Genomic DNA, 23,517 nt, shown 5'->3' on the forward strand with positions numbered 1-23,517 from the left:
GGACTTAATTTATTTAATAGTCCAATCATCTAATTGTCATCAGTACATGAAGATTTGAAAAAGTTTAATCTTTTTTGGCTTTTTTTCTTCTTTTTGATAGTAAAACACAGTCCCTGTGTTTTACCTAATTTTGGTTAAAATATACATCCTAGACAACTTTGGTTGATAATTTTTAAAACATTTTTAGTTCATATGAGTTTGATAGACAATTTACCTACAAACCTGTCCCTTTATTCATTGTAGTATAAGTTAAATATGACTTAAAACAATTTTTGCTTAAAAGTTAAGTGGACTATCTGCCAAGACTCGAGAAGTAGAATTCAGCCCCATGCTTTGCTCACACATTGGGTGTCTGAAGTGGTTTATGGCATGTGGTTTGAAGTGGTTTTTATATGCTGAGTATGAGACTATGTGATGGACCAAACAGCTACTCTTGGAAAACGCTCAGACTTGGCTTCAGCTTGGCATTCAAGCAGATCAAAAAATCATTAGTGGAGTCAATAAATTACTAGCTTGCAAGCATAGGGTCCCAGGCCTTGAAGTGGAGAAATCCCCTGTATGAGTTGATATAACTGTGATTGTTTTATTGAGCTCCTCCCCCAATTGACAGAGCGTAGTATTTTTTATAAAAACTTTGACTGTGGGACGTTTAGCCTCACTGTGTATACTTATTATTTTTCTTTGGCATATGTGATTAAATAATATTAAACTTATTTGCAAAGGAACTTAAAATTCTACTTACTTGATTAAGGATCTTTATTTATTAATATCAACTACAATGGGTATAGACTCTACTTTTCTTAAAGCAGTTATGAAACCTGTACTGAGATTCTTATTATTTTTCATTTTCCTATAGCATTTAATAATCTCATGGACTTCAAAGCTAAGTAGATTTGACTAAGTCAGTTGTGAAAGAACAAAATAAAAAGCAGACTGCTCTGTGCTAAAAGGATTAAAAATGAAAGCTTTGCTTTCACTTCCTCTCAGGTTCTCCTTCAATGTTCTTATTTCCTTAGAACTAATAGTAAAGAAGTAACTCTAAAAATGTTAAGTGATGGTGCATGTTTTTTTCTCCTGTCCACCCCAAATTTATGTCCTTACTATGTCTTATATAAAGAAGAACTGTCATGGTTTTCTAAGTTAAGGGGAAGATCATGAGGCTGTGTGTGATGAAAGTGAGCTTTGTTTTTTTTTTCAAGACAGAAATAAGTTTCAAGTGATGATTTGGGGAGTGGCAGGGAAGGAAAGAAGATTACCTTCTTAATTTTGACTAAATTCTTTCCTCCTGTATACTAGCTCTTTTTAAATGGAACTAGACATTTATAGGACTAGTTTTTATATGTATCATGTATATAATTAGGTATTCTATGACTCTTTTGTACATGATGTAGCAGTTTACTTATTTAGGCAAGTTAAAAAACATGATTTAATTTGAGTTGAAAACAGCATCATCTTGCATGCCAATTGGCAGGATTTAATATTATTCTAGTGTTGGTCTTTTTTGGGTATCGTTGGGTTGGCACTTTTAACATTTGGATCACGAGTGTGCTAACTGGAGCACATTCTGTTGAACATGTGTTATTGTAGTCCTGCAACACAGTAGATGGATAGAGACTTACAAGCAAAAAGGAAAAATGCTGTTGTTGATGGAGAGAATGATGAAGCATGATCCTTTCCTTCTGTCCTTAGAAGGAACATATCTTGATCTGGATTAGTCTCCAAAATCAGAGTAGGACCTCACTTTTGGAGGTCCTTTCAGCCTGAGTAATACAAAATCAGTAACCTGCCATTTCTGTGTCATCTGTCAATAGCAATGATGCTGAGAATATTAAGTAAGTTGAAAATCTGGCTCAATCTTGAGACATGAGTAAGAGAATAGAAAACTCAGAAGCAGGCCACAGTATGGTCTCATGAATGTAGGGTTTTGTTTTGTTCTGTTTCTGTGTTTTTGTGGTGGTGCTGGGATCCAATCATAGCACCTTGAGCATCCTAGGTAAGCACTCTCCCCCTAAGCTATGTGTCCAACCCACATAGACCTTTAAGTCCTAGAAGGTGGAATGCTGTTAGCCATTTGGAGCTTTTCGGACTCTTACCATTTGTCAGTGGTTTTTAAGGTACTAGATGCTAAAATTAGAGTTGTACAGTAGATCTATTGAAAAATTCTTGTAAGTTCTCCATCAGGTCACACACAATTTCTACTTCCAAGAACTTAAATTCTTATCATTCTGTTTGTCATGGTACAGTGAAATATGACCCAATACTTCAATAGGTACCCAGTGGTGGGCAGAGCAAGCAAAATCAGGATAATAATTCTGTCTACCACTGAGGATGGTGGAGAAGGTTATGTGGCTAATGTGTTTAGTATAATAGGAAGCACTCAAACCTGAGCTGTTGCTCTGAAGAGAGGACCCACTGAGTATTCTTGAGCAGGGGGGAGGGGTTGTCACAGTTTGACAGTGATATTTAAGGAAACTTGATTTGCCTGCAGGAATGAGGAAGGCCATGGTTACAAGGCTGGTTCAGTTAACTTAGGCTTAGATTGCTTGGCTCAGATTTAGCACTGAAAAGGGAAAATAAAATGGATATTGGAGAGATGCCAAAGCCAATTTTTGGGCCCTCTCAACTGACTAGATGGAAAAATGAAGGTAGAGACTCAAAACAATGTTGTTAGTCACTATTCAGGTTCATAGGTGAATCTGTCATTGTGTTTACGTCTTTGTTTTTCTTGTAGTTTTTAAATGTGCCATTTTGTTAGGATGCTCAATGCGTATTCATATGTGTAACTCTCTTGGAAAATAGAGTTAGCAAACATAGTCTAAAAAGTATTGGTATAGTGTATGTGGGTAGTAGTGGAGAGAAATATTAAATAATTGCTAACATATCTTCTTAAAGAATCATAAACAAGATAGAGGTCATTTCTCTTATTTTTATAGACATATGCACTTTCACCCATAGCTTCATCTTAAAGCAAGGAGGCCACCAGCACACTAAAAGAAGTCAGGCATGGAGAGCCGATGTTCATGGTGGCTGTGAGCTCTTTAATTTCAGTTCTCTAGAGAGTCTGTTCACAAAACCCCTTCATAAAAGCATGCTTTTGTAAATGAATTATTGTTTCCTTGTACTCTGAAAATGTTAACAGGGCAGGCATGTAAATGGTGTGAGAAATGTGTCTACCACTGGAAAACCATGGAAGACAAGGATTTTCAATTACTGGTATTTCCTTGTGGACATACCTGATCAGCTAGACTCAGAATTCCAATCAACAGAGATAACTAGGCACAAGCAGACCTTTGTCTTAATCTTGAGAATCTTCTTTTCATTCTTAGTTTTTTTTGCCATGACATTTCATGAATGGGCTCTGGATGATAACTTCCTGAGCGTGGAGGCCTCTTGCCGACAACTCAGAAACTCAGAAAGTTGTCATGATTCTGTGACATGGAGTTACTGTGTTGTGAAGTTAAATCTAAGACTAGGTTTGAATCTGTGACAGTATATGTAGAGAGATTATTTCTCAACTCATTTTTACAGTGATGACATCAATGGGTTAGAAAAGCCAGCCAGAAGTTTCAGGGCTGTAATTGAGTTGTGCCGTGCCTATAATTCAGGCACCACGCCTCCCCTGCACAGGCCTCCCCCCACAGCCTCCCTGAAGCTCAATCCCCTAATGCTAGTGACAAAGCAAAAGGCAACTTCTTCTATGACTTCCTCTATAATCTTAACTATGCTTCTGTGTGGGATGAACATTTCCCCTTTCTCCAGAGGAGAGAAAAAGCTTATTTAACCCCTTTAAAAAACACATAGCTGCTTCTATGGTGAAAGTAAGTTCATGGCAGGTAACTAGAATTTGCAGAAGAGAGAAAAATTCTTTAAAGCTTGTCTCCCTGTGGAGTGGGTTCTTTCTTCACTTCTAATAGCTTTTATTTTAATTTCTAGTTCTGAATTCAAGCAGCTGTCACTCTGTTTATAGCCCTCTTTGAAACTCTTGCTGCGTAGGAGGTAGCTGGGCTGTCTAAGAAACATCTTTTCAAACCAACCAAAGTATTGTTTATCCTGAATGAAATAGAATTCTTAAGGCTGTCAAGAGTGACTGATTTGAAGTGTTTTTCTTTGGTAGCCAGGAAGATGAGCAGAAATTCTGAAGGAGAAGATTCAGTGTGGCCAATCCTAAATGACTTGAAAAACTCAGAGACCTCTTGGGGACCAACATAAAAATTTCCACAATGTAAGGGTGTGGTCTGCAGTTAATATAGCAAGACCAGCTCATGGCCAGTTCCTTTTTTACTAACTGAATCCTTACAGCTGTTGAAGAGAAAGAACCAGTACAAGATTGAGCATAAAGAATACCCCATTTGAGTTTATCATGACCTATCTCTGGCTGGCTTTCTTTAGCTCTAAGTAGCATCTTTGTAGCCTGGCTTCTTTTGAAAGCTCACTCCTCTTTCCATGGGGTTTCTGTGTGCCTGTTTGAAAAAGGAGTTGAGTGTCACCTTTGGATGAAAACAAAGTCTTCAAATCATTTCTTGTGCTGTCATTTTGGATCTACTAATATTCTATTAAAAAAAAATCAGGATTTTTCAAGTTTGAGAAGTAATTATAGTCATGATTTTATTTATCTCTTTGGATCATAATAGAATCAGTGGTTTGTTAAGACTCTGTTATGTTAGTTCTTTTAAAGGTATACTCTTTATCTTAAAAATTTATAATAGTTTGTAGAAGGACCATAAAATTCAGAGTAATAATGGTATAGTTATATTCCATTCTTATATGCCACATACTGTTCTTAGCAATATTTGTTAAACTTAGGTAATCCTCAGAGAACCTATACATAGTACTATCCCTGTGGAATCATTGAAGAAACTGAGGCACAGAAAGGTCAGTAACCCCTCCAAGTCTCACTGCCAGTCAATGGCAAAGCCAGGACTGATCTCAGGCAGTCAGGCTGGTCTGAGACTCTGGGTTCTTTATACTCTGCTAAAGTGCTGAAGCCCCACTGTCGTGGTGGACGTCCCACTCCTCCCTGGAGTTAGCGAAAGCTTTCAGTTTTCTCCTGCACACTATGAGAGCTATCTTATGCATTTTAATTCCTTTATCCACTTTCTCTTTCTTAATTGTAAGCATTTTAAAGCAGAGGTTGTTTTGTCCTGAGAGAATCAACTGTGGTCTTAATGTAGCTGATGAAGGAAAACAGCCAATAACAACCATGGTTTTAAACCTGGGACCCAACGCACCAGAATGAACATGGGCCTCTAGGAGAAAAGCAGGCTCTTGTTTTTCTGAAGAAGTGAGAGGGAAGCGAGTCATTTGAATTCAGTGATGTTAAGTACTTTACAAGGATTTTATCATGATTTATACGGTACTTAACTAGGTGAATAGTCATCTGATCTTGGGTTGGTTATAGTTAAAACAGCTCAGGTAACTAATGCTTGGTTGTTTTGAGTGTGGGAAAGGAACACAACAAGGAGTTTGATGCCACCAGAATATACTGCATTTTGCTGTTATTTTTCATTCTCCCCTCCCTTCTTTTCTGTAAAACATTTGTTTTAAAATAGGTAATATGTTCTCAAGTTTGAAAAATCAAAAAGTATAAAGCAAGTGGAAAGACTCCACCCATCCCATTGGTCAGTTTCTATGTCTACAAATGAGATGTGTAGCCACTGATTTTAACAGGTTGATCTAAATAAAATTACCATCTCTTAGGTCCAAATTATCTAGTATCAGCAACTTCAAATACTTTGTTCTTTCCATTTTTAGGTCAGAAATAGTAAAGAATTTAATGTAGTCAGGCCTATAATATCTGAAAATTTTTGAGCTCAAATCCAAACTGGATTTGATAACCACTGCTCCCTAACTAGTGTGGGGTGTTGCCATATGCAACTGTTGTCTGTCTATGTAAGAAATGACGGAACGTCAGCACTTTTACATGGCTCTACCTGTATTTTCTTATCATATTCCCAACTTCCTTATGTGTATGTATAAAAATAAGATTATAGATTCTGTTTTTACCCAAGAGGCAGGTCTGTATGTTTTTGTCAGATATCCAGTATGATTGATGTTGCTTTTCTTTTCATCACAAAGAACTTTCCTCTTTTCACTGCTGTATAGTATTCTCCACATTCTATATAAGTACGTTCTATTGCCCAGCTAAAAGCAATCACATGAGCCTAACTAACCATCCCCAGGCTCTGACAAAAATGTTCCTGTAGAAACAATGTACACGGTATGATTTTCTGTTATTATTATTTTATATAATACATTGTGACATTTACCAAAGTTCTTACATTATAGTTGAATTCACCCCCTCCATCATTCTTTATCCTCCCTCTCCCCATTCCTGCAGTAGTTTCAACAGGTCTCATTTTTCCATTTTCATACATGAGTACATAATATTTTCACCATATTCACCCTCCTATATCCTTTCCTTATGTCCTCCCCCTCCCACTGGTACCAACCCCCTGACAGGACCTGTTTTACCTTTTTGTTCTTTGTTTTTGAAAAAAAAAGGCATTTTTGTTTGCTTAAGATAGTTATACAGGAAGTTTCAATGTGACATTTCCATGTATATATGTATTATAACCTGAATTGGTTCATCTCCTCTATTTTTCTCCTTTTGACCTTAGTCCCCTTCTTATGATGATTCCAACAGGTTTTAAAATTCTATATTCATTCTTGTATACACATCACCTTCTTAACTTCCTTCTTTTACCCTCCCTCTCCCGTTAGTGAACTTCCCTTAGAATAACCTGTTTTTCATAACATTGCTTGTATTTGTATTGGGTCTATCTCCCACATACGAGAAAAAAACATGTGGCCTTTGTCTTTCTGAGCCTGGCTTACTTCACTCCACATGATGTCCTCCAACTGCATCCATTTCATGGTATGCTTTTAAAAAAAAAAACAAGTCATAAACAGAATTTTCAAAATAATCTTGTCTTACACATACAAATATATACATAAACAAAGAAACCTAGAATATGGATGACAATGACTTACAGTAGTGGTTAATCTTAGGGCTTCAGAGTCTGGTGATTTTCTTTCCATGTCTGTATAGCCAGTGCTTTTCTTTCTTTTTTTAAAATTTTATTTCTTTTATTCATATGTGCATACAATGTTTGGGTCATTTCTCCCCCCTTCCTCCCACCCCCTCCCTTAACCCCCCACACCCTCCCTCTCCCTCCCTACCCTCTCACTACCCGGCAGAAACTATTTTGCCCTTATCTGTAATTTTGCTGAAGAGAGAGTATAAGCAATAATAGGAAGGAACAAGGGTTTTTGCTGGTTGAGATAAGGATAGTTATACAGGGAGTTGACTCGCATTGCTTTCCTGTACATGTGTGTTACCTTCTAAATTAATTCTTCTCAAACTAACCTTTTCTCTAGTTCCTGGTCCCCTTCTCCTGTTGGCCTCTGTCACTTTAAAGTTTCTGCATTAGTTCCTTTGCATTGAAGACATCAAATGCTATCTTGTTTTTTTTTGGGTTTCTTGCCTTCCTCATACCTCCCTTGTGTGTTCTCGCCTCATCATGTGATCGAAGTCCAATCCCCTTGTTGTGTTTGCCCTTGATCTAATGTCTGCAGATGAGGGAGAACATATGATTTGTGGTCTTCTGGGCCTTAGCCAGTGCTTTTCTATAATGAGTACTTCTTCTGCATAGCAATGTGCATATATATACATGCACACACATAAACATACGACCTGGATATGTGTAGATGTAATTTAGGAGTTTCAGCTTGCCTATGTGCTTCTTGGTCGTGTGTTGTGTGTTAGGTGTGAGGTGTGAGGTGGAAGGAATGAAGACAGACTGATAGAAAGAAAGGGTCTGGGGTCCATTCTGTGTGACTTGGCCTGGAAAGACTGCATTGCACACCATGAGGGTGGCTTTACTGCTGGATTTCCTCCATCTGTCACCTGTGACTAGGGCTGCTGTCAGAGCCACATCACCCTGCATTTGGAGATCGCTGCTATTGAAAGTGCTTAGGCAGCAGAGAATTTATTGAATGGAAGACTTTGTGGTTTTGTTTGGATTAAACTAACCTGGATTGAAATCCCTGGCCTCCTCTTGATGACTTTTATGATCTCAGCAAATCCCCTCCTAAGCCTTACGAGTTTGGGCAATAAAACTTTTTGACATGTTTTTTGCCAAGAACAACTGAGTTACTGGATGTAAACCACCCGATGCTTACTAAATATGCAAGAATTTTAACTCGTGTTTTCTTGAGGGCCCAACAAGCGAATAGGAAGACTTCAGATATACTGTCATATTTGGTGTGTTTTCAAAGAAAATTCTGTTTAAGTCTTTTTGGTTACTTTTGTCTGTGCAGTACCTAGGATTATTGGTTGCTAGCACCTTGGTCTGTAATTTATGGTAATTCACATTTCTTTAGGTGGGAAGAACAGCTAGGTGCAGAGAACTGGTATATAGCGGGGAGTCTAGCAGCCTTTGCTGTCTCTGTTGACCTCACGTTTGTGTTTAGAGCACATAGTGCTCTCAATTTCCTCACCTGTCACGGAGGCAGGCATCTTCACTTTTCTGGGAGACGGTCTGAATCAGTATCTGATTACTTTTTGGTGTCTAAGGATAACAGCACGGGGCTGTTACATTGTTGTTTGTGGATGAGGCTGAGGCCCCAGCACTGGGGTTATGATATAAAAATGTTCTCTGCTTTACAGAGTAAAGCAGTTTGCCTTGGCCTCTGTTGATATAAATGGAATTGCTGCTGACGTCCACCGACCTTTGCAAGTAGCAGAGGCAGCTCCTTGAGTTGTGACCCAGTGCCTACTAACTGCTGCTGTAACTTTATAATGGGGTCTGAGTTTTTTGTCATGTGATTTATTATAACACAGCTGATTTCATCACCAGCTTTTCCCAGTATACTCTTTTGGTATGTCCGGTGGCTTTTTAAGGCAAGTATTATATTTAATTTTTTTTTTTAAATCTTTGGGTAGTAGAAAATAAAGTCTACTTCATCGGTGTATGACAATTTCACTACATCTTTTCATGCTCTATGTAACATTTTATTTACAGTTTAGGAATTGTCTTTCTCTTACTCAGTTTTTTTGCAGATCTATATGTAGTTTTGTTTTTGTGCTCTTGGAATTACAGGGGGACACGACTGTTTCCTTTAACTTCACTCACCCTTCCTAGATGGGATTTCAGATAAAGAAATTGTATCGCCCAGGTGAATTTTTCTCGTGTGGCTACTCTACGTTATGTTACTTAGTTTTATTATGGTTCCATTTTGATTTGCCTTGTCTCTGGAACGCAAAATGAAATGGGACAGGAATGCAAATGTTTTGCCTCCTTTGTGGGATGACATTACTTGAACTAAGTCCAGTGTAACTGAGAATTGGAGTAAAAGGGACTTTAGGAGCCTAACCTTGCATTTGACAAAGATAACCTCTCTGTCAGGGCATGTCCCCTGTTGTGAAGCAGGTAGCTCTTAGTTGGCAGGGTGGGCTGCTTTATCCCTTCCTCTCTTCCTGTGTAAGACAGAAGGTGGGTTTTCTGATCAAAGGATCTACACAGTGTAATAATCATGATTTGCTACCTGTTTCTCTACTGTCAGCAAAGAATAGCTTTCTTTGACTGGTAGTGTTGAATTTGGTTTTTAAAGAAAGATACCCAATGTATTTACAATTTTAAGATCAAACTTTGAATTTCCTATGACCTGAATTTATTTTAAAAATTTGTCCAATTAAGGAGTGTGTGTGGATATGTGTACACTTTTCCAGCTAAGGAAAATTAATGTATGCGTTAGTGTGTTGTAATGCTCTAGTCTAGGTTTTGAGGAAGGTGAAAATAAATACCTGACCTGTATAAACCTTCAAGATTTCTCAGTTTTAATTTCCTGTCTTGGTTTGGACTGTTTCTTTGTTTAGATCTTACCTGTTTACTGCTGCTGTTGGTAGTGCTTCACAAAGAACTTCATAAAGCCACGCCACAGTTCTTTGGCCATTTCAGATCAAGCTGACTCGCACATGGAAGGGTGTAAGGGGAGTACTAGATTTTTTTGGCTGGTTAGGTGTTAATTGGGTTTTGGATGTGACATGACCCTTCTCAGCCACACTGCTCACAGACTGCTCTGTTGGACACCCGTCATTCCATCTGTGTACTGAGCTTCCAGTTAGAGAAGGTCATGGGAGTCCATCACATTCTGGCCTAGTCAGGCATCTGGCAGAGTTGTAAAGAACCAAGACTGATTTCTGTTCAGCAGCCAGGGAGAGGGCTACTTGGTTGAAATCAGTTTTAGATAACCCAGTTAGGAGAGAGATTGTTTTTTCAGGTTGTGCGTGTGGCCTTCCCCATTTTCCCCAGTCTTGTTATGTACTTATTTTTATATTTTGAATTCATATATTCTAGTGGTACATGGGAGTTTCGTTGTGGTAATCCCATGCATGTGCCCAATGTACTTTGAACAAATTCATGCCGTCCATCATATTCCCTTTCTCTCTTCCCTCCCCCCCACCCCTTTTCTTTGCAGAGTTTGGTGGGTTTTGTAATGTTGTCTTCGAATATGTACATGTAGCATTTTTCAGGCTTCTTGCCCCTCAGTGTCCATTCCTTTCCCCTCCCTTCTCCTGTTGATCCTCCCTCAGACTGTCCCCCTTTCACATTCATGTCCAGTTATTATTGTCATTATCATTTTAGGTCTAAGTTTCACAAATGAGTAAGAACATGTGGTATTTGGCTTTTTTGAACTTGGCTTATCTCACTCAACATGATGATTTCCAGTTACATCCATCTTTCAGCAAATGGCACAATTCCATCTTTCATTATGCCTGAGTGATATTCCATGGTGTGGTGTGTGTGTGTAATTTTCTTTGTCTAGTCACGGGCACCTTGGCTGATTCTGATGTTTAGCTGTTGTGAAGAGAGCTGCAATAAACATGGGTGTGCAGGTGTCTCTCTTGTATATTGATTTACTCTCCTTTGAATATGTGCCCAAGAATGCTATCGTGGGGTTTAAGATAGGTCTGTTTTTAGTTTTTTTGAGAAGTCTCCACGTCAATTTCCATAATGGTTGTACTAGTTGACTTTCCTACCAACAGTGTGTAAGGTTTCCTTTTCCCCACATCCTTTCCAGCATTTGTTTGATTTCTGGATGATTGCCATCCACTGGAATGAGGTGGAACCTTAGTGTACTTTGATTTGTATTTCTTTTATGACTGAGGATGTTGAACATTTCTTCATGTATTTATTAGCCATTTGAATTTCTTCTTCTGAGAGCTGTCTTTTCAATTCGTTTGCCCATTTATTAACTAGATTGTTCTTTTGCTGTTTAGTTTTTTTTAGCTCTATGTATATTCTGGATATTAATCCCTTATCTGTTGAATAGCTACTAAAGATTTTCTCCCATTCCATGGATTGTCTCTTGATGATGGTAACTTTCTTTTGATGTGCAGAAGCTTTTTAATTTGATGTAGTCCCGTTTGTCAATTCCTGTTTTTCTTTCCTGAGTAATTGGTGTCCCATCCAGAAAATAATTACCTAGGCCTATATCATCCAGAGTTTTCCCTACATTTTCCTGCAGTAGTGTCACAGTTTCAGGTCTTACATTAAGGTCTTTAATCCACTTGGAATTGATTTTTGTACAGGGTGAGAGGTACGGGTCTAGTTTCAGTCTTCTGTGTGTAGATTTACCAGTTTTCGATGCAACATTTGTTAGAGCCTTTCTTTTCTCCAGTGAATGTTTTTGGTTCCTTTGTCAATGATACATGGATGTAGCTGTGTGGTTTTATTTTATTTCTGGGTCTTCTATTCCATTCCATTGATCTTTTGTGTTGTGTGGATGTGACCTTCCCCTGATTTTCCTTAGTGTTACAGTGAGTTTGGGAATCTGACTGCCCTGGTTTCTTCACATCAGTAATCATGGAAGTGATAGTGCTAGGGACAGGTACAAAAACAACATTCTGACCCAAACTGTAATCTTGGCTTTGGAGAGTTAGCAAGTTACAGTGAGCCTCCTGGAAGTCATGGTCCTTCACTTAGCATTGGAATTCTTGAGTGTTTCACTGTCACCAACAGTTTCACCCAGTAGGTTGAAAACCACCAGGCCTTGTGATGTATTTTTAGGACTTATGTAGGAAGGATAGGTCATGGACAAATAGAACATCCTTGGATGCCTTCAGTAAAAAAGCATCCAAGACTAGATAGGTGGGCCATTGTTTTGGTCCAGTGTGACAGTACGAGGATGTCTCATGAGTCACATAGTATACTTGGTCCTGAATTAGCCATGTTTAGGAAACAGCAGTGTGTGGTCTGCCCTGTTTTTCCCATGTACAACATCATTAAAGAAGGGATGATAGTGATATTCTTGATCTCTCAATCTTACAGTTGAGTTGTTGCTCCCCACATCATGTTCTGTTGGCTGAAGTTTCCCACCAACTCCAAGACAGATTTAAGTTTATTTATATAGTCCACTTCTACATTTGCTGTTCAGCGGTAGGTGTTATTTACACCTACCAATGTCCAGTGACATTTTGAGCTGGGGGCAGGAAAACCTAAGTTTTGGATGTTGTAGTTTACACTAGTCACTGTAGCGCCAGGTGCTAGTTTTTGACATGAAAATATACAGCAACCCAGAATGTATTTTAACAATGTAGGAATTACATCAGAACATACATGAAATAAGCTTGCTAGTACTGGTCTTGACGCTAGGTACCACATTGCTTTCTGATGCTCTGCCTGTCCTTGATAATATTAGGAGGACAGGCCACTATGGTTAGAAGAACATTTTATTGATGTGGTAAAATGGTGGGAACCAGGACGTGACTATCTTCTGCCTAGTTGAAAGGTTGTGTTTTAAATAGGCTTATATAAGTTAGCAAAAGAATTTACACTCTCCTCCTATCGACATTTCACAAGCCCCTCGCAGTTTAAGCCTTTTCTGGGGACTCCTGCCCAGAGATGTTTGTCCTTGAGGCTGTCCTTTCCTCCCCATCTCAGAGCCTCTTTAGATAAGGGAATTTAGCCCACAGTTTTGGTGCTTTAATCCTCCTTGGGCATAGCATCATTAGAACAGTCACACCATTGGGCAAAGAAGCTGTGACATTCTAAGCAAGAGAACATAGATTATTATCAGGTGACCCTATATGAACAAGAGGAAATGCAGGATGACAGGCAAATGAGTCCAGGCACCATGGAAGAGGGACAGGAAGTGGGTTCTGCTTACCCCCTGCTGGGTAAAGCCCATTTAATTTGGGTTGAAGCCACCTTAGAAATAAAATCAATGCTGGTTAGCTTTGAGAGTTATTTTTCTATGTTTAGAGTAAGTTTTTATATGTCAGTTTTTATATGTTTTAAATGTTTTCTCTTCATTTTTTACAGTGACCGTGGAGATTTTTTTCTCAGCAAGTTGAACATACTAACAAATAATAAAAATTAGATTTAAGAATATCAGCTTTTCCTTTTATGGAGTAGATTGTGTGTATTAATTACAGGTACAAGTAATCCCAGCTGAGTGAGTACACTAAAGTAAAGACATCAAGTATATTTTAGTGAATTCTAATTTCATTGATAGTTCACATCGACTGAATTTCATTTGAATATTTAAACAGTCATGATGACTGTTCTTTGACCATCAATATTTAGGAAGGTTGTCTGTTTAAATGTGACATAAAACTTCTGAACCTTTCTGGTTTCCTAATATTTCCAAAGTTCCCTTTGGTTTTTTTTTTTTTTTTTTTAATTTTGGCTAGGTCTAATAAATTTTAATATTAAATGTTTTCATTATCATTGTTCTTAGTTTTTCTTCATATCCATTTTCCTTTCTAACCATGTTTATGTTACCAACATATGGAAATTGTAAAATATATCCATTTGTTTATTAGCTGCTGATGATTCTGCACTTCTGGCCTGAGAAGAAAATTTGCATAATCTTCCTTTGGAATTTGTTAAAAATTTACATCCCTTCTTCAAAAATATTCTGTATGATGTTGAAAAGAATATGTGTCCTCTTGTTTATTGTGAGCTGTGTGTTTGTGTGAAACAGATCAGGTCAGTATTGTTGGTTATAGGCATCCATATTTTTCTTTGCTTCATATTAAGTCTAAGAGGAACATATTAAAAATCTCCAACTACAGTGGCTGATTTTTGTATGTTTCCTTGTAGGTCTGTCATTTGTTGCTTGAGACTGTATTATTAGGTGGTTATCTTCTTTGGTTATTTTCTTCCTCTATGAAATGACTCACAGAATTTATTGAGATCCTTACCTTTCTTTGGGGTCATATTTGTGTATATATCCATCCTTTATTTTTCAGCCTTTCTTTGTCTTTTTTGCTTTAAGTGTATTTCTTATAGTGAGTATATTATATGATTTAAGATATATGTTTGAAAGTTGCTATCTTTTAATTGCTGAGTTTAATCCATTTTTATATATTGTAATTACCATATGTTACAATTTCTGCCATTTAAAATTTTTCATTTAATGCATTTTGCTACATTTTCCCTTCTTTTCTGCTTTCTGTTTTTAAAAAGCAAATGTTCTTCTGTGGTTTCCAACGATAACTGTCCTTTTGTTTCTAAAGTGGTTGTATTATTTTGAGTCTTATGGTTGTATTTATTTAGTGCTTCAACTTTCTATATTTTGTCCTCCACACCCAATAAGACAAATAATTTAATGAGCTCCCTATTCCCTCTGTCCTGCCCCCTACTCCCAGATTGGAATTTGCTACAATTTTGGTTCTGGGATATTTTGATTATTTTTTTTTTCTGTTTCTTTTTGTCCTCAGTTTCCTGTTTTAAGATAATAATTATCAGGTTGGCTATTTGACTCTTGAGGAATTTCTCTGCGAGTGTTATAAAATACAGTTCTTTGGATGGAAACCTTTGGGAATTTTTATGTCTAATCATATTTTTATTATACCCTTGCATCTGGATGACAGTTTGACAGCTTGAAAATGCTGTCAAATGCTTTGCTCAAAAATCTATTCCTTTAGTATTTTAAAGAATCACTTCAGTTTTGTACTTAGTGTTGCTGTTGAGAAGTCTGATGTCAGTCTGGTTCTTTTTCTTCTTTATATGTTTTTACATCTGCATGCATTTTGGTGTTTTTCTTTGTATTTGATTATCTTTGATAATGTCACAGTAACGTCTTATGTGCAAGATTTTTTTAAGTCTCCTATTTGGTACTCTGAGCCCTTTAGATTGAAATTTCTTAAAATAGTCTTGAAATTTCTTTAATGTTGACAAATGGGTCATCACTACTCCAAACATTTCTTCCTCTCAATTTGTCTCTTCTTTTGGGACCTGGATACAGGTGATTCCACTTCTGTTCCCTGTATTACATATCTGTGAATTTTCTTATTAAGTTCACTGACTTTTTCTTTCTGTTTCTAGAAGTTCTGATTACCAGTCATTGTGACCAGGTGTCCATGGTTGTGGCAGGTTGGATCCTTCTTTCCCTTCTTCCTCTATTTCTTCTCTTCCCTCTCTTCTCTGGCTGTTGCTTCCACCAATTTACCCAGGTGCTTGGCTCAGAACCAGGTGTTATTGCTAACACATAACTCTTGTCCCAGGGACCTGAGGGGTCAAATCTAGGACATGTCATATCCAGTTCCCCGGGCAAGTGGGGAACTTGATCTTAGATTACTGGACTCCATTTAGTGGGGAGAGCTTCTCCCAGCCCCTGCTTCCATATGGAGAACTGGATTCTTGCCCACCTGCCCCAGGCCTGGTGTTTCGCAGGTAGATTTGAAGGTCTGGCTGATTCTGCTGGTTCCAATTAGTCCTGGAATCATTAGCCTTTGGTTTGTGCTTTCACTGACCAGAATGTTTCCTTTCTGTTTGTGCTGCACCAAGCATGCAACAACTTTTGAGTGTGTGTATGTTTTCTGGGGGGCGGGGGTGGGTGCAGGGGTTGAACTCAGGGCTTTGCGCTTGCTAAGCAGATGCTCCACTGCTCAAGCCACACCTCCAGCAATTTTTGCTTTGATTATTTGGAAGGGAGGGTCTCACTTTTTGCCCAGGCCAGCTTGGACCATGATTCTCCTATTTTATTCTTTCTACCATTGCTGGGATGACAGGCATGCACCACCACACCCAGCTTTTTTGTTGTTGTTGAGATGAGTCTTGTAAATTTTTTTAATCAGAACTGGAACTATAATTTTACCAATCTCATTCTCCCGAGTAGCTAGGATTATAGGCATGAGCCACACCCACAGGCACCTGGCTTATCTTTTTATTTATAAAATGTGATGTTATCTTTGGTGTTGCTGGGCATATGTGAGGGGAGGTAGGCTCCAGTTAAAATTTCATTGCCATCTTGGCTGGAAATTGCCTGATGAGGCTTTATCACAGAGTGTAAGTTACCATGTTGTTCTAAGGGCAGTTGCTTTGTTCTCAGTAGATCTTTCTCTGATCCTAGTGATTAACTATTTGATAATTTAGGAACATCTGAGATGGAACCCACAGCAACAGCCTGCAGCTGTCTTCCATCTAGCCAAATGTGTAACTGTGAGGGTTGCTTAAATTAAATTCAACTAATACATCAGATAACTTCTCATCTTCCTTTTCCCCTTTCCTCTTCTTCTCCTTTTTCTTCTTTACTTCTACTAATATGGGAGCCAAGTGTTGAAGAATGAGGAATGTGGAATCACTTTGCTGTCCTGGAGACATTCGTGCTGACATTGTAGAGGACCAGCAGAAACCTACAGATTCATATCTCACCTGCGTGTTAGGCTCATGGAGGAATAAGGAAGGGATTTGGGGGAGATGTTTGAGAGGAATTAATGCACAAGGCATTAATTTTTTTGAATTGAAATGACCTGAAGATGAGGGAGAAAATAGCTTGTCAGCATCAGTAAAAGCTGATCAAAAGATAAAAATTAAGGACATAGACAATCCTCCCATTTACTGGAGTTGGTAGAATTACTAAGGTCTTGTAATATCCTCTTGAAATGACTTTCTGCCAATCTCTGAAAATTGTTTTATTCTGTCATGAAAAGAAAGCAAGGTTCACACGCTCAAACTTACAAACAAATCAGACTTGGGGCAAGGTGGCGCCCTTGCTTAGCATGTGTGCAGCCATGATTCAAATCCCAGCAGCATAAGAAAAGAAGAAGTCAGATTGAAGATTAAAATCCAGTAGCTGTCATGAAAAGCATGTCCTCTTGCGTTTTTCCGTCCAGTTTTTATGAGAACTTGAGAGTCATCTTAAGTGTCTCTCAGCCTGTATTTGCTGAGTTCTAATGGCTGTGCTGTCTCAATAGCTCTTTTTTTTTCTTTTATTATTTATATGTGCATACAAGGCTTGGGTCATTTCTCCCCCCTGCCCCCACCCCCTCCCTTACCACCCACTCCACCCCCTCCCTTTCCCCCCCACCCCCTCAGTACCCAGCAGAAACTATTTTGCCCTTATCTCTAATTTTGTTGTAGAGAGAGTATAAGCAATAATAGGAAGGAACAAGGGTTTTTGCTGGTTGAGATAAGGATAGCTATACAGCGAGTTGACTCACATTGATTTCCTGTGCGTGGGTGTTACCTTCTAGGTTAATTCTTTTTGATCTAACCTTTTCTCTAGTTCCTGGTCCCCTTCTCCTATTGGCCTCAGTTGCTTTTAAGGTATCTGCTTTAGTTTCTCTGCGTTGAGGGCAACAAATGCTAGCTAATGTTTTAGGTGTCTTACCTATCCTCACCCCTCCCTTGTGTGCTCTCGCTTTTATCATGTGCTCATAGTCTAATCCCATTGTTGTGTTTGCCTTTGATCTAATATCCACATATGAGGGAGAACATACGATTTTTGGTCTTTTGGGCCAGGCTAACCTCACTCAGAATGATGTTCTCCAATTCCATCCATTTACCAGCGAATGATAACATTTCGTTCTTCTTCATGGCTGCATAAAATTCCATTGTGTATAGATACCACATTTTCTTAATCCATTCGTCGGTGGTGGGGCATCTTGGCTGTTTCCATAACTTGGCTATTGTGAATAGTGCCGCAATAAACATGGGTGTGCAGGTGCCTCTGGAGTAACAGTCTTGGGTATATCCCCAAGAGTGGTATTGCTGGATCAAATGGCAGATCAATGTTTAGCTTTTTAAGTAGCCTCCAAATTTTTTTCCAGAGTGGTTGTACTAGTTTACATTCCCACCAACAGTGTAAGAGGGTGGGAACACCTGTTGGTGTTCAGGGAACCAGCCTGTTGGTGGTGTTGCTAATGATGGCTATTCTAACGGGTGAGGTGGAATCTTAGCATGGTTTTAATTTGCATTTCCTTTATTGCTAGAGATGGTGAGCATTTTTTTTATGTGTTTTTTGGCCATTTGAATTTTTTCTTTTGAGAAAGTTCTGTTTAGTTCACTTGCCCATTTCTTTATTGGTTCATTAGTTTTGGGAGAATTTAGTTTTTTAAGTTCTCTATATATTCTGGTTATCAGTCCTTTGTCTGATGTATAGTTGGCAAATGTTTTCTCCCACTCTGTGGGTGTTCTCCTCAGTTTAGAGACCATTTCTTTTAAAAAGCTTCAATAGCTCTTGAAGCCACCCTCAGATCCCATTGCTTCCTGCTTATTCCAGAGGTAACTTCACTACCTGCAGGAGGAATCCATGTGCCCTGGTCTTGATTCCAAAGCTCTTTACCCTACTTCATACACCTATTTCCTGCCTTTGTCTTGTCCTCCAAATCCAACTACTTGTGGCTCGCTCTGAATTCTCTCCATGTTCTCTTTGCTTTCTGTTCTTTCAACTTTGGTATTTTCTCGACCAGGGGCTCTCCTTGAAGGTCTGGAGTAACTTCTCTCTCTTTGTGCTGCTCGACTCCCACTGTCTCTACCCCTCCCACTGGCAGACTTGGAAATGCTTTTCTGAGTCTGAAAGCCCCTTGACATAATCACATTCAGGCACATTCCACCTTTTGCTCTGTTTTCCATTAGCTGTCCTCTGCATTCCTCTGTGAACACTTTGGGTTGGGGACTAACGGTTGACTTTTGTAAGTCAGCATTCATGGTGTGTTGTGCCTGATGCATGAGTACAAGCTCAGAAATGCTAGTTGAGTGAATAATGAGGGTGAGAGATGCTCCTGGCTTACGAGGGGATGAGAGTCAAAAGTTGTGTGCAGATTTTTTAGAATACTTTGCAGTTTTTAGATCTTTTTCCCTTCTCAGTTCCTGGGGGCAGTGGCTTTCCATGTTGGTATTTCTTATGGTGGAGAGTATTTCCTGATGTCTCCTGATTCACTCAGCACTGTAGTGTGTCCTTCAGGGTTGACCAAGACTGAGACACAGTCTCCATCTAAAAAAAAGGGGCAGTAAGTCAGGTTGTGAAACCATTAAGTGACTAGTGGCTGCTTTAGTTGTGAGAAAGGAGAAAAGGAACGGAAAGGTGTTTGGCAAGGGCTTTGTGGAGAAGGCCAGGATGAAGCTGGGCAAGGTGAGGAATTCACTTTCTCTTCCTGGCGGCAGTGGTGGTTCATATTCCATGAGTTTCAAGTTTTGGCATTTGTTCATAACCTTTAGCGCCATTTTCCTTCACTTAGCCCAAACCATCTTTTCACTCACGGGTGATGTGTTCTGTTTGTAGATGCTCGTTTCATGGTGGCACCTGAACAAACAGGTTGCCTGACCACTCAAAAGAAATGATAGCTGCAAATGATGAGAATATCTGATGTAGTTCTCATTTGTAAGTTAGTGTCATAGGATTTAAAATCTTGATTCTAGAAATTGTTGAACACAGAAAAGAACCTTTTATTATGGCTAATTTTCTTTAAAAAGTGATACTTTGAGTTTTGATGAACTAAATTTCAGAAATGGTTATGATTGTTGAATGCGTAACATTTGTGATATTCCTTCTCCTGTGAATTCAACCATCATCTCCAGTAGATAAACTCACTCCTGAACAGTGAAGGAGAGAGGAATTTTGTGCACTTGGAGTGTGGTGTGAGGTGTCTTTTCATTTGATCAGTCTGTAAACATACTCCCTTCTATCGATATTTTTCACTTGATGGTTCAGATTGCCACTGTTTGGCAGGAGAGAAGGGAGAAATCTCTTCATAGAATGTGACTGGATATGTTGAATGACAGTTCGTGCTGTGTCACACTGCTTGGGAAAAGAATTAGTGTTGATGCAAATAAGCTGTTTAGCTGGTGGTAAAAACATCTCAGGCACCTTTTTCAAGTAACATTAGCCATTGGTCTCCGGCTCCTTGAACTCATTCTCATTGACAGCCTTCTTCTGGTAGGAATGAGTTAGGGAGTAAGCTGATCCCAGACTATCTGTGGCTGCTTTTGCTGTGCAGGCCCTTCCTGCAGTCAGGAATGAGAAACTTTGGGCCAGGGGCCCACTTACATCCCACTTACTCTTAAAGGACCTGCTCATGACCCATTACACTGTGTGTCACTTCTAGCTGAGCCCTGAACTAGCAGCAGCTTGGTGTTCAGGGTTGCATTTGAGACCCTCTTAATTTGGCAGGGAGTGGTTTACTCATGATGGCTGAGGGACACAGGGAGGGCCTGGGAAGGCTGGAGGTTCAGGTCCCTTGGGCTTATTTGAAAAAAGGAAGTGGGTAGAGTGGAGTTCTCCAAACACAGAAAAGAAACAGTCTTTGTTCCACAGTGGATTCGTCCCAGGAAGAAAATAATCAAAAGGAATCAGAGCAGTGGTCCATCAGTGGGTTTTGGTTCATTTGCTTCAAAATTGGCTCTTCTAGCCAAAAATTTTATGTTCTCCCTTATATTGTATTTTAGTTCTAAAACAATTGCAGTAATGTTATTGGACATGGGTCACACGCTAAGGGGAGAACACATACAGGAGGAATAGGGAAAGGGAAGGAAACCTAAAACATGAGAGTGTTTGTGCCCACTGTAGAGGAGCTAATAAAGTAATCTTAAACTGACAGAGGCCACTATGGGAAGGTGACCGGGAAGTAGTGAAGAGGTCTGGTAGAGATGAACCAATGTGGGTTGTAGTATACAAGTGCATGGAAGCAATGCTAGGAATCTCTCTGTGTAGCTATCCTTATTTCAAACTAGCAAAAACGCTTTGTCTTTCTTATTATCTCCTGTGTTTTCTCTTCAACAAAATTGGAGAAGAAGACAGAACAGGTTCTGCTTGGAAGTGAGGGGGTGGTAAAGGGGAGCAGGGGTGGAGGGGAGAGATGGCCCAAACAATGTATGCACATAGGAATAAATGAATAAACAATAAAATAAGGTAAGTTGGCCCTTCTATTGGCATTGAATTTCTCCAGTTACTAAACATGTTTGTGGGGAAGAACTGTGGAAAAAGTGACTTTGCTGAAAGAGCAATCAAATAATATTCTAGACTGTGTGTTTGTGAGGGAGACAGAGGAAGGCTCTCCAAGGAAACCCAGACCAGGGCAAAGATCAGCCCACAAGGATAGTTCATCTCTGGCTGACCACGTTGTACCCTCTCTGCAGCCTACCCATCACTGAAAGGGCTTTGAAAACTCTTCCCTGCCAGGGTCTTCTGTACTGGGACATCCAGGTATCTCCCCTGACTGACCCCACCCCCACCCACCCACACCACCGCAATTCCTTTTTCTAGCTGTCACCACATATGTGGCTCCCACTTTCCTGGATCCAGCTTCTCTAGGTCTGCATTTCTAAGATGCTCTCTCTTAGCCTTAATCTGGCATTTCTCTTGTTCTTCATTTTTAGGGAGAATCGAAATCTGTCTATCTAAGATGGCTTTCCAAGAGCAAGTTCTTTGCTGTTTGGCTTTTGTGCATAGTTTGTCCCTAGGATGCAGGCTTGGGGAAGTAGGAAGTCAGCTCAAAGCTGCTGGTGACCGGGGCAGTGAACTTCCATGTGTGCATCATTTGCTTCAATAGCAGTTTGTTGACCAACCATGTGACCCATCAGCTATAAAATCAAGGCGAAGTTAGGCCTATCTTCATAGACCATTGCTGCCTCTGCAGGGCACTCTGGGGAGTTAATATTTTATAGGGACTGTGGAATAGGCTGAAGGGCCAAGCTCTAGTGGATACAGTGCTGGTGCATTTTATGGCAATAGGGAGCGTGATGAAAACAAGGCGGCCAGTTGATGGAAACACCTGTTCTTAAAATCTTTATAGGCTTGGAAATGTGAAGGACAAAATAATGTATCCAAACGACAAGAAGCATATTTCATGAAATTTCCTCTGAGTGTGTCACTTACACACCTACCTCACTTAGGAAATCCTTTCAGTTTTGGTTTCAGGTCACTCTTCCACTGACTTCAGGGGCCTGATTCTTGTATGCCGTCCTCCTCAGTGTTCAAAGAGAAAGGGAACTTTCTCTTTGTCTGGGATTTTAACAAGTTGAACTACTGCAAATCATAATCCAAAATACCAGCTCAGAAGACAGGGTTCCTTTAAAGTTCTTTAATTTATTATACATGAAGTGTTGGCTAAGGAAGGCTTAAAAAAACAGCAGGGGACTAGAAAGTGAGGGATTGGACTCTGAAAGCTGTATGCCACTTTGGGCTGTCATTGGTTTGTATCTGGGGTTCCTGATCGGTCAGGAAGTCATCGGGACTGGCATTAGGGTTTTCATCTTCATTTGGTCTGATTTTGATGTCCGTGTTTTCTTTACTCTTCACTGGGTGTCATCTATGTGCCATCCAGCTTTCCATCACTCTAATGAACTGTACCTGAGAAAGACAGACCAACGCAGAGAGAGGAGGTTTATTTCGGCTCATAGTTTTAGAGGCTTCAGCCCATGGCTGATTGGCCCCTTTGCTTTTGGGCCTGTGGTGAGGCAACACATCATGGCAGGAGCACATAGTAGGGCAGAGCTGTTCACCTCTTGGCTGGGAACAAACTGGAGAGGAAGAGGAGGGGCAGGCTCCCACTGTCTCCTCAAATGCACAGCTCCAATGACCAGACGACCTCCCACAATGCCCCACTCCTGAAGTCTCCCCACCCCAATAGTGCCACAGATTGGAGACATGGGCCTTTGGGGACATTCCAAATCCAAATGATAGCAATCTCTGGTGGATTTTAATCTTTGGTTCAAAAAGTTTGGGAGCACAACTTCAAAGACAATAACCCCCAGGTACTCTTAAGCTGAATTGTAAATGTAATTTTGAATATAATTTGATTGACTAATCAAGTAATTATTTGTGGAGTTACTTTTTTCTTCTCTGAATATTTGTTTGAAATGTGATGCTCTTTTCCCTCAGGTGATAGTCCCAACCCTCCCAAGGAGGACACCCCCACCAGCAGTCAGGATTCACTTTCCTCCCCATCTCCAACAAGTGCTGCCTGGGGGCCTCCTGGACCAGATAGAAACCACCTTCCAGCGGATGGAGGGAGCTGGGCATCCACTACGTAAGTTGCTGGGCTTTGGTTTGGTGCTGAGGAGAGCTGACGTTCTTCATCTTCATGTTGACGTTCATAGGAGCTCTTAGATCCAAGGACACTTATTTTCCAGTCAGTAGGGCTGCCCCAGGAAGAAGGGCTGCACAGTGAAACCTTTCTTGAACAGTGTCTCTATGTCCCCAGTCTAGAAGGGGAAATGCGTGCTGCTTCTAATCTAATAAAAGTTCAGTTGGGGATAGTTTTGGGTTGTACAAAGGAAGTTAGCT

General features: G+C 39.7%; 1 protein-coding gene across 3 annotated transcripts in view; it reads left to right on the forward strand.

The window, feature by feature from the left end:
• Arhgap10 (Rho GTPase activating protein 10) overlaps positions 1 to 23,517 on the forward strand; it is a 285,111-nt gene that overhangs the window by 235,111 nt on the left and 26,483 nt on the right. For all 3 annotated transcript variants that reach the window (XM_020181364.2, XM_074041256.1, XM_074041255.1), the window contains one exon: positions 23,113 to 23,260. In XM_020181364.2, coding sequence (XP_020036953.1) covers positions 23,113 to 23,260 — 148 coding nt within the window. The remainder of the gene's footprint in view (positions 1 to 23,112; positions 23,261 to 23,517) is intronic.

This window comes from Castor canadensis, chromosome 9 (assembly GCF_047511655.1).
Source record: "Castor canadensis chromosome 9, mCasCan1.hap1v2, whole genome shotgun sequence".
Lineage (NCBI taxonomy): Eukaryota > Metazoa > Chordata > Mammalia > Rodentia > Castoridae > Castor > Castor canadensis.